Source organism: Typopeltis vanoorti, chromosome 3 (genome assembly GCF_054136105.1).
Source record: "Typopeltis vanoorti isolate ZY-2024b chromosome 3, IOZ_Tvanoo_1.0, whole genome shotgun sequence".
In the NCBI taxonomy this organism is placed as follows: Eukaryota; Metazoa; Arthropoda; class Arachnida; order Uropygi; family Thelyphonidae; genus Typopeltis; species Typopeltis vanoorti.
Window position 1 is genome coordinate 109,401,826 of NC_143551.1, and position 15,233 is coordinate 109,417,058.

At 35.0% G+C, this 15,233-nt stretch overlaps 1 protein-coding gene across 5 annotated transcripts in view; it reads right to left on the minus strand.

Moving 5' to 3' along the window:
* Positions 1-15,233, minus strand: part of LOC150108461 (uncharacterized) — a 591,316-nt gene that overhangs the window by 261,220 nt on the left and 314,863 nt on the right. For all 5 annotated transcript variants that reach the window (XM_090415866.1, XM_090415867.1, XM_090415862.1 and 2 more), the window contains one exon: positions 14,610-14,706. In XM_090415866.1, the coding sequence (XP_090271992.1) occupies positions 14,610-14,706 (97 nt within the window). The remainder of the gene's footprint in view (positions 1-14,609; positions 14,707-15,233) is intronic.

A 15,233-nucleotide genomic window follows, 5' to 3' on the forward strand; every position in this document is an offset into this window, starting at 1 on the left:
ATAATAATAATAATAATAATAATAATAATAATAATAATAATAATAATAATAGAGATATTTAAGTTGAGCATCTGGGTTTAGATATCAGATTAGTGGATCGGATTGGAAATTCAATATCTGATAGACATCAAAAGGTTTATATAAGGAGCAGTAACAGGGAAAAGGAATGTTGCAAGTGGGATTTCACAGGGTTCAGTTTTATGACCATCACTGTTCAATGTTTATGTCAACGATATCCAGGACTATTGACAACATTCAGGACTATGCAGATAATGTGAAACTGATGAGAGTTATTAATAAGAGTACAAAAGTTAGACTCTTCTAGAGGATTTAAATAAACCAGAAAGGTGGACAAATGAATGGGAATGTTCATGTGTAGAGGCTTAAGTGCCGTGAGAACATCATGTTGGAGGCTTAATGGATTGTATACAGCACTTAGAAAGGATTAAAAACATAATTTAATTCTTCCTATATTTCGTCTCAGTCAATGAGACATCTTCAGGGATTACAAAAAAACTAATGTAACATAAAAACAAATAACAAACAATACTAAGCCCGACCACTTTAGTGTCTCCCACGTGGTTGGGCCTAGTATTGTTTGTTATTTGTTTTTATGTTACATTCGTTTTTTTGTAATCACTGAAGATGTCTCATTGACTGAGACGAAATATATGAAGAATTAAATTCTGTTTTCAATCCTTTCTGAGTGCTGTATACAATCCATTAAATCTCCAACATGAAGAATGGGAATGTTCATTAACTGCAGCCTAATGTAAGATTTAATTTGTGATTTACAAATGGCACTAGAATAGTAGGGATTCTTGTAGCTTTTCTTTAAAGGAATTTTTTCTTTTATTTTCATTTACTTATTTATTTTTCTAGTTTGCATTAGAGGAAAGGTCATTTTCTCCTCAAAAGGAACTGCCCATTACTTTTATTTCATGGTCACTATTTTTAAAACTGCTCCAAGCTGATTAGAAAATGTTTGCAGTTTTAGTTTGGTTAGGATGTACAGCTATTAAACAGGAAACATAGACAAAATTTTGGCAATAGAGACCAATGGGATTTTAGTATAGATGCTAAGGAAAGGTTCAGCAGAGTTGGCTGTGCCTTTGGCCTGGCTGTATAATTTGAGTCTCAGCACAAGGAAGATTCCATAGTAGTGAAAAGAAAGTTGATAATCCCATTGTACAAGGATGGTGCAAAGACTGGTGTATCTAACTTTTGACTTATCAGTATCTCTGGAGTGGTAGTGAAGATATTGGAAAAGTTGGTGAAAACTGATATGCAGAAATAGGTTGATAGGGAATCTATGAGCAGTTTTGCAATGAGCCGCATGGGTTCAAGGGAAATGGAATTTGTGGAATATGGACATTAGCAAACAGGAGAAAGAGGAGGATGTCATGATAGAAATCTACAAACTTCTGAAATGGTCATACTATATACCAGTGGATGGATTTTTCCTTTAATGGAGGATGGAGAAAGAGGGTGTGAGAGCATCAATGGAAGTTAAGAATGAATGCACTCAAGAAAGGAATGAAAGCTAGATTTTTCACTCATAGAGCAGTATGTGATTGGAATGGATTTGTTTGGGTGGTGGTGGTGGATGCAGGTGTTAATGAATTCAAGAAAAGATATACAACAGCTGGTGTAGGCAATATGTGGGTCCTTCAATGAGTCGATGGCTTCCTGGAGGTCTCAGGTAATAATAATAATAATAATTTTTGTATATTTCCATGATCCTATTGACAGACTACTGAGTTTGTAATAATAATGTTATGTTTTAACATTAATACATAACACTGTGGCATAACAGATTACTTTATATTCTGATATGTAACTTGCTGAGTTCCACATTGTTCTTAATAAAACTTTAATAGCTATTAAGAACAATGTGGAACTCAGCAGGTAACTTTACCTAATGCCCTCTTTTATTTTAATAGATTCAGAGACTATTGATTTGTAGTTTTTCAGTTGATTTTTTATATATTTCTTTGAATAAGAGTAGGCATTTTAATTCTGATACTGCATTCTAGTCTGTGGAACATATATCGGTGGATAACTTCAATCAAATGATTTTCCAAGTTTATTGTAGTAATCATTAAGAGACACTTAATTCTTTTTTGAAAGAACTATTATGTCATGAGAAGCACCACGTATGGGTTCAGTATTAGTTGCAACATGTTTCTTTGCACCCAACTGTTTAATACCAACAAATAACGTTGCTTAAAAATATGAGTCTCTTTTTAATCTGGATATAATCTCTATCTTTTCTTGTTTTTAAAAAAAAGTTATAATGTATTCTGGGCTCTCAATAGGTAGTGTTTTAGGTCTTGCTTTAAGAAATTGAAGAGTACTAAAAAATTGGAGCAAACGAATTCCATCAGTTGTTTGATGTCTTTCTGTAGATATTCATACTTGAGAGATTTTTGCAACTAAAAATCATAGGATTGAAACAGATTTTTTATTATTTGTCACTTATTTAGAAACTAACAACAAACTAGTTTCATTATTATTATTATTCGTGACACCTACTGTACAGCTCTCTGTCTCCACCACTACTGAACCTCTAATACCAATCATCTCCATCAATGCCATCTACCGCCCACCACCAGCACCACAACTAGTATTTTTTGTCTGTAAATTGTGTGTGTTTCATTCACAATAAAAAATAGTGGCTTCGTCAGGGTTTAAAATAAGTGCATATATATATATATATATATATATATATAAACAACAGATAACAACAAAGTTGTCCAAATGCTGAAAAATAGTTACAAAAGAAAATAAACCAATTCATCCTAAACAAGAATGTGAAGTCATGTGTTAGCTGTCATTAGGCAAGGACTGGAAGCAACTGTTGGCAAAATTGAAATCCAAGATGCAGATGGATTTAACGAGAGATTTCCAGATGCTATTTAATATAAGACTTTGATTTCTTTTCAAAGATCCATGTGAACAGTTAAGCTGTCAAGCCCAGCATTATTCTGTTTCTACTTTGGACTATAGCATCATTTAGTTTGTTGTGAAATTGGTAATTCTGTTGTGCCACCTTTGAATTAAGTTCCTACTCCCCCAATTCCTAAATGAGCTACTGACTTTTTTCTTTCATAGTCACAGTTGCTCTTAATAACATTAAAAAAAATTTCCTCTTTATTTTATAGGGTTTTTCTATTACTTCTTCTGGCTCTGAATTAATTCTTTAAATTATCATATTTTTAAACTCTTCCCATTTCCTTTCATCAAAATTTACAGTATATTCAAAGTAAAATGTTTTGATTTTTCTTTCTTTCTTTTATTAACATTTTGTTCCCTTTTCTAAGAATATTTTCTGAATATATTTTTGCTTGTTTTCCAAAGTTCCCATTTGTTTCCTGTTATTTTTCTTAGTTTTATTAGTGTTTTTATTGTCTGATTTATTTAAATACAAAGACTCTGCAGTAATTATCATAAACTTTTCTCTTTCTCTGTGATTTCCTGAATCAGTTTTCATAAATACTGATTTCACTTAAATTTCATATCTATTACTCAGATATGTCATTGAATTTATATTTTCCTTCCATCTTTCTGAATGATATAAATGAGGTGTTCCAAATGACTACACGTTTCTGTGAATTACTGTTTCTGCAGTAGTCTATGAGGCTCAAATTCGTACAGACATCCTCTGGTTCCATTATATCTCCCTTGCTATGATGTAAACACTTGCTTTCTCCCCCTCTCCCTGTTTTACATCTCCTTTCTTAGGGTCTTTTGAAGTGATATTCTGTATGTTCTTCCGTTGGCATTTTAATTTCCTCATTTGTACTTGTTTTCTCTTAATTTTCTTTTAACTTCTGTTTTTGGTTTTTTCTTTAATACATTTTCTTCCCTATGATGAAAATTATTTCTACCTCACTGGGTGGAAATAACTGTCCTGTGAGCACATGTCCATTTTATGAGCTTCATCATGATTTTCTCAATTTTCTGTGTGCTCCCTCAAGATGTGCCCTGTACTTTTCAGTTTGTAGCATTGTACTTTAATACAGTCAGTGGTGCTAAGATGGCTAGTACTATCACATCTGAAACATTTTCACCATCCTGTTGAAAGGTATGTTAAGTAAGGAAGTACTGGGAATGATTTTTCTCACTGCTGTTACAATTACAAATTCACTTCAGATTTTTTCTGTGATTTCTTAAATATCTCCACATTCTTTTACATGGTCATTATTCCTATTATTATTAATAAGATCTCCAAGGAGCCAAAAGACTCATGTAGATAGTCAGCACTCTCACACAAAGTGAAAGTCCTGAACACTACACACACACACACACACAAAAAAAAAAAAAAAAAGAAAGATTGTCAAACTATGCCTTAAATCCATTCACAATTACTACTCTCACCACACTCTCAGGCAGTGAACTCCACTCACTGACCACTCTCCATGCAAAAATCTTCTCCTCATTCCCTTGCTCGCATCCTTATTATACAAATTCCAGGGATGACACTGTTTTATCCTTGTCTCCTTCTACTCTATGAATCTGAAGGGGGGATATAAGATAACCATATCCTCCTCTCCTTTTATTCACAAGGCACTACAAATTGCCTTCCCTCAATCTGTCTCCCAGATTGAGGGAATACAATTTCTCAGATTCCAAAGACCCAGCACCAACTTGCTGAAACCTCTTTGGACTCTCTAAGATATCCTCATTCTTTGAAACCCAGGTAGCCAGACCACATGAATTACTCTGCACAGAGTGGTCTGTATGTGACCTGATCAATGCCTCATTCAAGGGAATCAAAAACTCTTTGCTTCTACATTCTAACATCCTCCTCATCTTTGCCATAATCTGTTGCAATGTTCTCACAATTTTAGCAATATAAATCCTAAACTTCAAGTCTCTGCCCACCAGCACCACTCCCAGATCTCTCATCTTCTCCAGTTCCTTCAAAAAGGTTCCCTCCATTAACTGTATATTCTGCTCTCATCATTGTCTACCAAATTTCAAACATTTATACTTCACTCCACCTACTTGCCCATTCACGCATATGTAAAAAAAGTTTCAAATCTCCTGTAAAGGTCTATGTGTAAGTTTGAAAATACTCATTTTATCTGGGTGGGGGTAAAAAAAACATATATAACTAACCAAAGTGGTCTTTTTTTTTTTTTTTTTAACCAGCAAAATCAAATGGAAAAAGTTATGAATTATACATGATAAATCACCAAAGAAAGATGAAAGAGAGTCCCTCTGTGTCAAGTGAACTGCATCAGTGGGATGTAGACAACTCCCACTGGATAAGAGCTACCCTGATGGCAGAAGTTACGTTTCTACATAGAAGTAGCAAAAATTCTATTATCACCATATCCATACTATATTCCATATTTCAAATAGTAACATCAAGTTAATCATTTGACTGAAAGTATACTTGACAAGAAATTATTTTCTAGTTTTCAACCACATGTCCAGAAATGGTAATCTAATTTCCTTCTATTTCAGTTCTAGGTGCTTGTTGTTATGACACATTAAAAAAGCATTTAATATGTCTGGGTAATGGAGATAAATTGCAAACTTATCATCAGCTTAATATGACAAAACAAAGAGTTATTATAGTGCTGAATTTAGTGTTTTCTGTTCAAAATTTTCCATAAAGAAGTCAGCCAGCAGGGAAAGGTGGGATGCTCACAAGCATGCCTTCTATTACATTACGTAATAAATCCCCATTATGTAATGCAAGGAATATTAAGACTCGAGAAACAATTCGTAGCCTTGATAAAATTAGTTGGTCCTAGTGATTTGGGGACCAACTAATACTCAATTGTACATGGTTGACAGGGACGATACACCAACCAGAACAGAATATGATGGATGTAGCATGTTCAAGAAGACAGAAATAATAAATGAGTGGTTGAGATATTACTGATGATGTCAGAAGATATCATCATTAATATCCTCTCTCCAAGTGGAACATCAAGGAAGTACTATCAGTGATAGTGGAGTCTATTTGGTGTTATGCAAAAGAGAGAAGAAATTTTAGATATTTAGAAGGATGTTACTATAAGTCAGGAAATGTATAGGAAGGTAATTCCAAATTGTTCAGGCAGATGAAACCAGTGAGTAACAAGCATTTTTAATTATGCAAGCATTGACTGAAATTAGGAAACAATACATATATAAGCAGAATGAGTTCTTGGGGATAAATAATAATAGGAATAAAAAAAGGAATAAATAATAATAGGAAAAAAAGTAATAGGAATAACTACTTTACATAACAAATATTTCTATTATTAATAATGCATCATCTGGTGATAACAAAAACAGTAATTATGATGCCAATTGTACAATCATACAGTTTTGGGAATGGGATGAGGACTAGGCATGTGCTTTTCTAAACAAACAAAATGTGTGGAGTTGAAGAGTAAAATACTATGACAAACAAAGGAAACAGACTGGTGACTGTGTCATAATTAATTCGAGGGGAGGGAAATCGAGGCTTGTAACTAGACTGAGATCAAATATTATTATTATTAACATTAAGACCACTGAGGAGAGTTAAAAGGCTTATCAAAGGAAGTTCCCCACTGTGACATACAAAATTCATTGATCTGGTCTTTAAATTTATTCACTGTTTCAATGCTTACCACATTTCTTTAAAATGCATTCCACTCACAAATATTCTCCATGCAAAGAACCGGCTCTTCATTCCCCTACTTGCACCTTCCTTATACAGTTTCCTGGGATGGTCTCTTGTACCCATTTTTTCCCCTGTTCTATGGTAACTCTATTCCACATTTAACTTTCTAAAGTTAGAAAGTTATTCTTCCACAAAGAATGAATGTGGAAGAATAACTTTATTGAATGCAGATAGTACACGAGTGTCAAAAGCTAAGGAGATTGTTCAGTTAATGAGTGCTCACTTTGCTAAGATATATCAACCAGGTGTATGTAACATGGTGCTACTGCTACATTGGATGAAGAGTTAGAGGTTCATGAAAATGAGGTTGAAGAGCTCTTGCATAACCTGGATAAGAATTTGTCAATAGGGACAGATGGAATATCTGCCCGTTTGTTAAAGGAATGTTCAGCTGAATTGGCTAGGCCTTTCACACATTTGTATAACTTGAGTCTCAGCTCAGGAATGAGACCACAGGAATGGAAGGAATGTATGATAGTTCCATTGCAAAAGGGTGGTGCAAAAACTGATGTGTCTAACTACTGACCTATTAGTATCTCTGGTGTGGTAGTGAAGATTTTAGAGAAATTGGTAAGAATTCACATACAGAAATGGGTAGACAAGCATTCTATACTCTGCAGGGAACAGCATGGGTTTTACTAAAGGAAGGTCATGTTTTAGCAATTTGCTCATATTTTATAACAATGTTATGGCCGAGTTGGATAAAGGGAATGGATACACTATGATAATGGTGGATTTTTCTAAGGCATTTAATAGGATACCACACGATAGGCTGTTGTATAAACTAGAGGACATGGGATTGGAACATAATCTATTGACTTGGATCAGGGGATGGTTGACAGACAGATATCAAAAAGTAGTATACAGTGGGTGTGAATCTGCCAGATTTAAGGTAACCAGTGGTGTACTCAGAGTTCAGTCCTTGAGCCATTATTGTTCAATCTATATATTAATGACATCAAGCAGGATCTATCATCAGATTTGCAATTGTTTGCTGATGATGCAAAGATGAGGCAAGGCAATCAGGGATGCTACTGATATTCAGCAATTACAAAATGATTTGAATAGACTGGAAATCTCGGCAAACGAAAATGGCTGTCAGTTTAATGTTAGTAAGTGTAAAGTTATGCATTTTGGCGTGATTAGAGTTCCAGTGGCATATTATATTAGCGGGGTTATGCTACAAGAAACTGAAGAGGCAAGAGATCTTCATGTATTGGTGGATAAGAATTTAAAGTTCAAAGGTCACAAAAGTTGCAAATACAACTCAGAGGATAATTGCTATGTTGAAGTGAACCTTGACATGTAAGGATAAGGAAGTAATTTTGCCTCTTTATAAGGCTTTGATAAGACCACACTTGGATTATTGTGCACAGATTTGGTCTCCTGGGTTCCAAGGGGATAAAGAAGCTGTGGAAAGGTGTGCAAAGAAGAGTTAGAAAGATTATATCCGGATTATGGGGTTTAGATTATGAGGACAGATTGTGAGTATGTGGATTACAGACTCTGGTTAACAGGAGAAAGAGGGGTGATATGATAGAGGTCTATAAACTTTTGAATGGGTGTTATAGCATTTCAACTGATGAAATTTATCGTTATATGGTAGGTGGGGAGAGAACACGGGGCATCCATGGAAGTTAAATTTATTTGCAGTCAAGAAAGGAGTAAGAGCTAAGTTTTTCTCCCAGAGAGCAGTGAGTGAGTGGAATAATTTGCCCTTATGGGTAGTGAGTGCATCTAGTGCGAATGAATTCAAGGGTAGGTATGATAGCTGGGTTGGGTAATTTACAGCCTCCCTCGATGAGCCCTTGACTCCCTGGAGGTCTCAGATAATAATATTTATAATAATAATAATAACTAGCAGGAAACCCTAAGCAACTTATGTCTCAATAATATCAATCCTCCTCCTGTTCACAAGTCTCTGTAATTGATATTCTCTCAATTTGTCTTTATACCAAACATTATCTTTATACAAGGAAACCACTAATCTCTTAGATGGAGAAGTAAATGTTAAGTTAAAAATTCTCATTAATACCATACTCTGATGTGATGTTCTCACAATTTTACACTGTGACCCTTAAACTGCAGATCCTGTCCACTCCTCTTAGATTTCTCATCTCCCCCAACTCCTTAAAAATTCTTCATTAACTACATAATACTCTATACTCTGCATCCTATCCTTGCCTGCCAAATTTCAAGACTTTACACATTGAAACACTGAACTGATAGCTCCACTCACACAATCTATTCAAATTCTCTTGTATGGCCACAATATTTGCTCTACTATTCACAGTTCTCCATAACTTTTCACTTACAACACAACAACATCATGTGTGAGCAAATGACATATATGGAATGCTAATCACCATTATAATGTAGTTTAAATGGAGTGACACAACACTGCGAAAGGACTGAAAATAATATTTAATTATGCCAATATTTCATTTCAGTTAAAGAAACATCTTCAGAAAGTACAATATGAGACTTGTAACACACACACACACACACAAAGTTTCACTTAATTTTGTGTTGCTTTGGGGGCGGGGATATGTTATAAGTCTCATATTGTATTCTATGAAGATGTCTCTGTAAATGAGACAAGGCAAAATATTGGAAGAATTAAATATGATTTTTTAATCCTTTCTCACTGATGTTTCACTCCATTAAACTTCTAACATGGGATACCTGATACCAGGTATCATATCAGCATGACAGTCAATCACCTATCCAACTCCATCCGAGCTATCTAACCTCGTAAAGGTTTAATGGAATGGAAAAAGTACCAAGAAATAATTAAACACAGTCAATAATTTCTGCATTTCATCTCTTCCAAGAGACATCTCATGTACAACATAAAAATTATAATAACACACACAAAAGCATACAAACAATAAGTGAAGATATTAGACTAGAAGCTTACCTAAAGTCCTAACGTGGACGCTTCTATTGGGTGCTGGTAGCTAACCTTAACTAATAGTCGGAAGGTCTAAGAATTAATATTTTCCAATTCTTGGAAAGTTTAAAACAACCATAGTTATTTATATTAGTTTTTTTTTTTTTTTTAATCTTCTGCCAATTTGAAAAAAAGTCTTTCATTTTGGTATTTGCCTGCAGTGAAGTATGGAAGATTTTTTTTTTTTTCATTTGATTTTCTGGACAAAGTATCTAAGGAATCAGTTAGACTTAACTAAACATAGCTATAATGGCAAATGTCTTTCCTGTGTTCTTCTAGGCAGATGTTGGCACACCTCTTAGTTTGTCCATGATATGATGAGTTGCAAGAACAAGGAACCTTGTACACATCTGGAACAGAGAGATAGCTGAGCTGATTCTTAGGAGAGCAGATAAGGGCAGCCAGCTTTTACTAATGATATTACTATAATCTATTCTGTATGTTGAAAGAGATGCAGGGTGACAGGAGTAAAAACTATTTTTTTTTATCATTGTGGTATTGAATATTCACTAATACTGATGATTATTCACCAACATCTCCCTTTCTGACACTCTATTTAAAAATGGTCCCTCCTAATATCATTGATCTCTTCAATTTTGCCATCCATACCAGTTACTTCACTTGGAATCAAGAGAGGGGGGGGGGGAGAGACATGGGGATCTCTCTCTCTCTCTCTCCTCTTGATATTGCCAGTCTCAAACCTTCAATCTTTTTAAGATACACTGATCATGTTTTCTCTATTTGGCCACATGCCTCAGCCACATTACACACTTTACTCCATCTCAATGGCCAGCACACTAGAATCCAGTTCACTACAAAAAAGAAAACAATAGGCTGTCTTTTCTAGACACTCTAAACAAACATCTTCCCAACAACACTCTTTCTTTCTCTATTTCTTTAAGCTTCTGATTTCACACTGAGGATTAAACACCCTGAAGAACTTATCACTGAACATCTTCACGATGTTCTGTTCAGCAGTCACCAATTTCCCACTTTCATCCATTAACAGAATCTTACCATAATCACTTGCCACATGTCAAAAATATTTGCGAGGGTTTTTCTGGGCTTAATTTGCCAATTTGCACTTTTGTTCCTTACACATATCGCACTCATTTGGTCCTTACCAAACGAGTCACTCTCCTGGGCTGCTCTTTATAGTCCTCATGCAAATGATTATTACCATTATTCATCTTGTGCTACTTCCAAAGTGGCTTCTTCCAGATTTCATGCTTAATCCCTTCAAAGCCTTTGGGATACATTCGCACATTGTTGCTGTTATGTGTTTCTTTGAGAGTTTATTTTTCACTTGGTTAGACTATAATAAGTTTAGTTTAATCCTCTATCCAAGTGTGAGCAAACAAAGTTTGTGCCTGAAAGTATCTTCAGGACTGGGGTAAGGTAGTGCAACACCAGGCAACTCGTTGCAAAGGTGGAGAAAGCTCTCATCACTCCTATCTCAGTATCTCCCATAATGCAAAGCACATCTCCTTGCGGAGATGTGTAATGCTATGCATTAAGGCAAGGGCCACTACCCATACCGGTTTCAACCTTTATTGAGGTCTCGTCAGTGGGAGCCAGGCCCAGTAATGGGCCTCAATAAAGGTCAAAACCGGTATGGGTAGTGGCCCTTGCCTTAATGCATAGCATTACACATATCCGCAAGATGTGCTTTGCATTATGGGAGATACTGAGATAGATGATATCTTTCTCCACCTTTGCAACGAGTTGCCTGGTGTTGCACTACCTTACCCCAGTCCTGAAGATACTTTCAGGTGCAAACTTTGTTTGCTCACACTTGGATAAAGGATTAAACTAAACTTATTATATGTATTTCTTTGTCATTTCTCAAGCAACATTTGTTTCCTTACTGCCCAACTCCTCATTCTATGCTATAGCCCAAGCTGTCTCCTAAGCTTGTCATAATCACCACACTTGCACTGCCATGTATATCTTTTCCTCACAGAAATCTTCATATGGCTAGCCACAACTCATGTGATCACTTCATGATCACTCACATCAACTGGAGGGAAATGCAAAACCCCACTCATAATTTCATCCTCGGATGAAATGATCACATCTAAAACTCTCGATTCTTGTGTAATCTCCTTTACATACTGCCTAAGATAGTTGTCTCTCAAGAACTTCATTTTCCTTATTCCCAAATGCTATCTTTTCATTTCAATCTATACCGCCACAATTAAAATCACCCTTTCCTTGTTCACTAACACAAGTTGCTTATACATTTCTTCATCACCACCCTCCACATTCCCTTGCCTATAGCAACATCCAACTAAACATCTCTTCCTGTCAACTCCACCTCACACCACACTGCCTCAAAACCATTGCCGCTATATTTCCCTCTTTCATGTCTACCTTATGTGGACATAATTCTGCTGCTATCATCAACAACACTTCCCCTCCTTTCGTGTCCTTTCTATCTTCACGAAAAACACTGTACCCTTCCATTTCTATTCCTGTTAGGATATTATCTTCATTCAACCATGTTTCACTTATTACAACAATTTTGGGGTGAATAGACTCAATCAGTGAAACAATTTCATCTCCCTTATTTCCATACCCCTGGCATTTGTAAATAAACACAGTAGTTCACTTTTAGCTATAACCAGTAAGCCACTTGTTGGTTGTGATTTTCCCATTACACCTGCCTTTGCCCAATCACCTTTATTACTGTTTACCACACATATTTGCTTAGTCTCAACTACCCTACTCGTATTCTGATCTATTCCATTTCTATGCTGATCATCCCCATACATACATTCCCTTCACCTTTTATTTCAGATCTGTTGCTTTCATTGCACACACTGCACTTCCATCTAGCAACAGTTTCTCCAAGTTTACTCACTCCAAATGCAATCCATCACATCTATATAATTCCATTCTTCCCTCAAATACATCCCATACATCCATTAACTGCACTCCCTTATCCTCACACAGCTCTGCCAGTATACCATTCAAGATTCTGGATCTCCATCTAAACTCATCATTGTCATATCTTGGCTACACACTGACAACCTTTCCCATTATACTGTTATTTTTTACTCTCCTAAATAACCTACTGATATTTGCCCTTACATTCTCCATGTTCACTTAAATCATTTGCCCCCATAACCACTACTAATTCTCCTGCTTGTTTCCTCCTCGTGTCCAAAGCATGAATTATCTTGCTCATTCTCCCTCCTGGATAGCAGACTTTATGGACTCTCTCATTAACCAATCCTCTAACAATGAAATCTCCATACTTTTATTCTCAAATTATTCGTCACCTCTTTTAGCCTTTTTTTTTTCTTTCATTCTATTCTTTTGCACCCTTTCATTTGTTATCACTAAATATCTAATATCACTCCTTATACTCCTCATATCATTTTTCATTTTGAACAACTCTTTCTTCAAATCTTGAATTTCAGCAAATTTTACTCTCTGTCACTCCCATAGTCTCGCTACCTCTCATTCTGCCACACCTTACTTCTGTTTCATCATGTATACTTCCTTTCGCTCTCCTATAACTTATTTTCACTTCTTTATTCTTGCATTCTTTCACTCCTTCCATCTCACTTGCTTTGTTCTATTGTCATTTCTTTCATTTACACCAACTTTCATTACCTCAGTTCGTTTCGTATTTGTTAACTCTCTTAGTCTAACAAAATAGCCCATTTTCTACAAATCCATGCTTTCTCTCATCTTCTGTTCAGTCTTTCCATAAACACATCTTTCATATTTTGCCAAGCACACCTGTTGAACTCACAATATTGAACCATTTTTGAAAAATCTACGTCAATAACAGGATTTGATTTTTGCACTTCTCATTTAGTCATGATTTTTGCACTTCTCATTTGGCTCTCACAGCTCGCCCAGTTGACCTTGTGCATGCTACCATTGTGTTCTGTTCAAAGCAAAATTCTAAAATTCAATAGAGAGTCTGTAGCAAACCACAAGACTATCAATCAAGCAGACACACTAAGTTATCAAAAATAAACAATAGTGTACTAAAATGCAGGCTCTATTGTCAATTATTACACAAAATAGCATTTATCTTTCCCTAAGCTCTTTACCCACAAATAACTTTATAAAGATAAGGTTATTTGTACTGCAAGCTCCTTATAATTAAATTATAAGGGTAGCCTAGTAACTTAATTGACTGGTGATTTTTAAACTTAATAAAAATATACAAATACAAATTCAAAAGTTGTGGTCAAAGTTTTGGAGAAATTGATTAGGAATAGAATGCAGGATTGGGTTTATGGACATATTCGTTATGATGGTCAGCATGAGTTTGAAAGTTTGTTTTTAGCAATCTGCACATCATATTACTGTTATGATAAAAAAAGTGTGTAGGGATAAAGCAGTGGTGGTGGTGTTTCTATATAAGGCATTGGTCCAACCACAAATGGACTACTGTGCTCAAATTTGATCACCTAGTTTTCATTGTGATATGCAAACACCAGAGAAGACCCAAAGAGAAATGACTAAAGTGATATCAGGATGCTGGAGTGTTGATTATGCAGAGTGGTTGAGGGAATGTGGTTTACAGAGTTTGGTGGATAGGAGGATAAGAGGAGATATATGATAGAGACCCTCAAGTTAGTTAAGGGATTCTACCAGATTAATAAGGAAGGAAGTATAAAAAGAGTGAGCGTTACGATGGGAAGAGTGAGAGGCCATTCCTTGAAGTTGTATAAGTGGTGAAGAAGAGTGTGTGAAGAGTAGATTTTTAAGCGGAGAGTTGTTGGTGAGTGGAATGCATTATCAGAGTGCAGGGAGCGGGAGTGTAAATAACTTCAAAGTTCATTATGATAGATATATTTGTGGTTGAGTGAGCCTCTGACAATGAGTCTATTGTCTTCATGGAGGTTACCAAAATATAATAACAATAAAAATTCTAGCCCAGATATTTTAGCTCTCATATATGATATGATATTTCTCATATTTGAATATTAAAGGTTATTTTACGTTGACCATCTAGCTTACCTTGAAAATCTTGGAAGTTTTTTTCCAATTACCCTCTACATAAACATATGATGAAAAGGGTCGGAACTTTGATTTGTATTCAGTTTTCTTTATTTTTCTGAGAAAAAAAAATAAATAAATAAAAACATTTTAACCCATGAACAGTTTAAAATAAGGCTGTTTGCAATTCAGTTTTATCAAAGTCTAAAATTTATGCTGTAATAAACAATACATAAGTCCTAACATGAATGAAATTTTAACAACTGATTTCATGCAATTGAATGGCATCTTTACTGCACTCTAATTAAAATATCCATTATAATTATTTGTGGCCATAATTATAAATAGAATAACACTGTTTTTTTTTTTTAATTTAGAAAAAGAAATTTTATAAATGCTTGCAATACAAATAACTTTCTAAGGATAAGGTTATTTGTAATGTGATTTCCTTATAATTAAATTATGAAGGTAGCCTTATAATTTAATTGAGTGGTGATTTTTAAACCTATAAAAATATACAAATACAAATTTAATTATTGCTTTTATGCATTTTTTATTCTACTGCCACTTTGAAAGATTAATCCTATAGCCATGGTGGATCAAGCATTAGAAAAGTCAGACATCCATTACATCCTTTATTGCTCA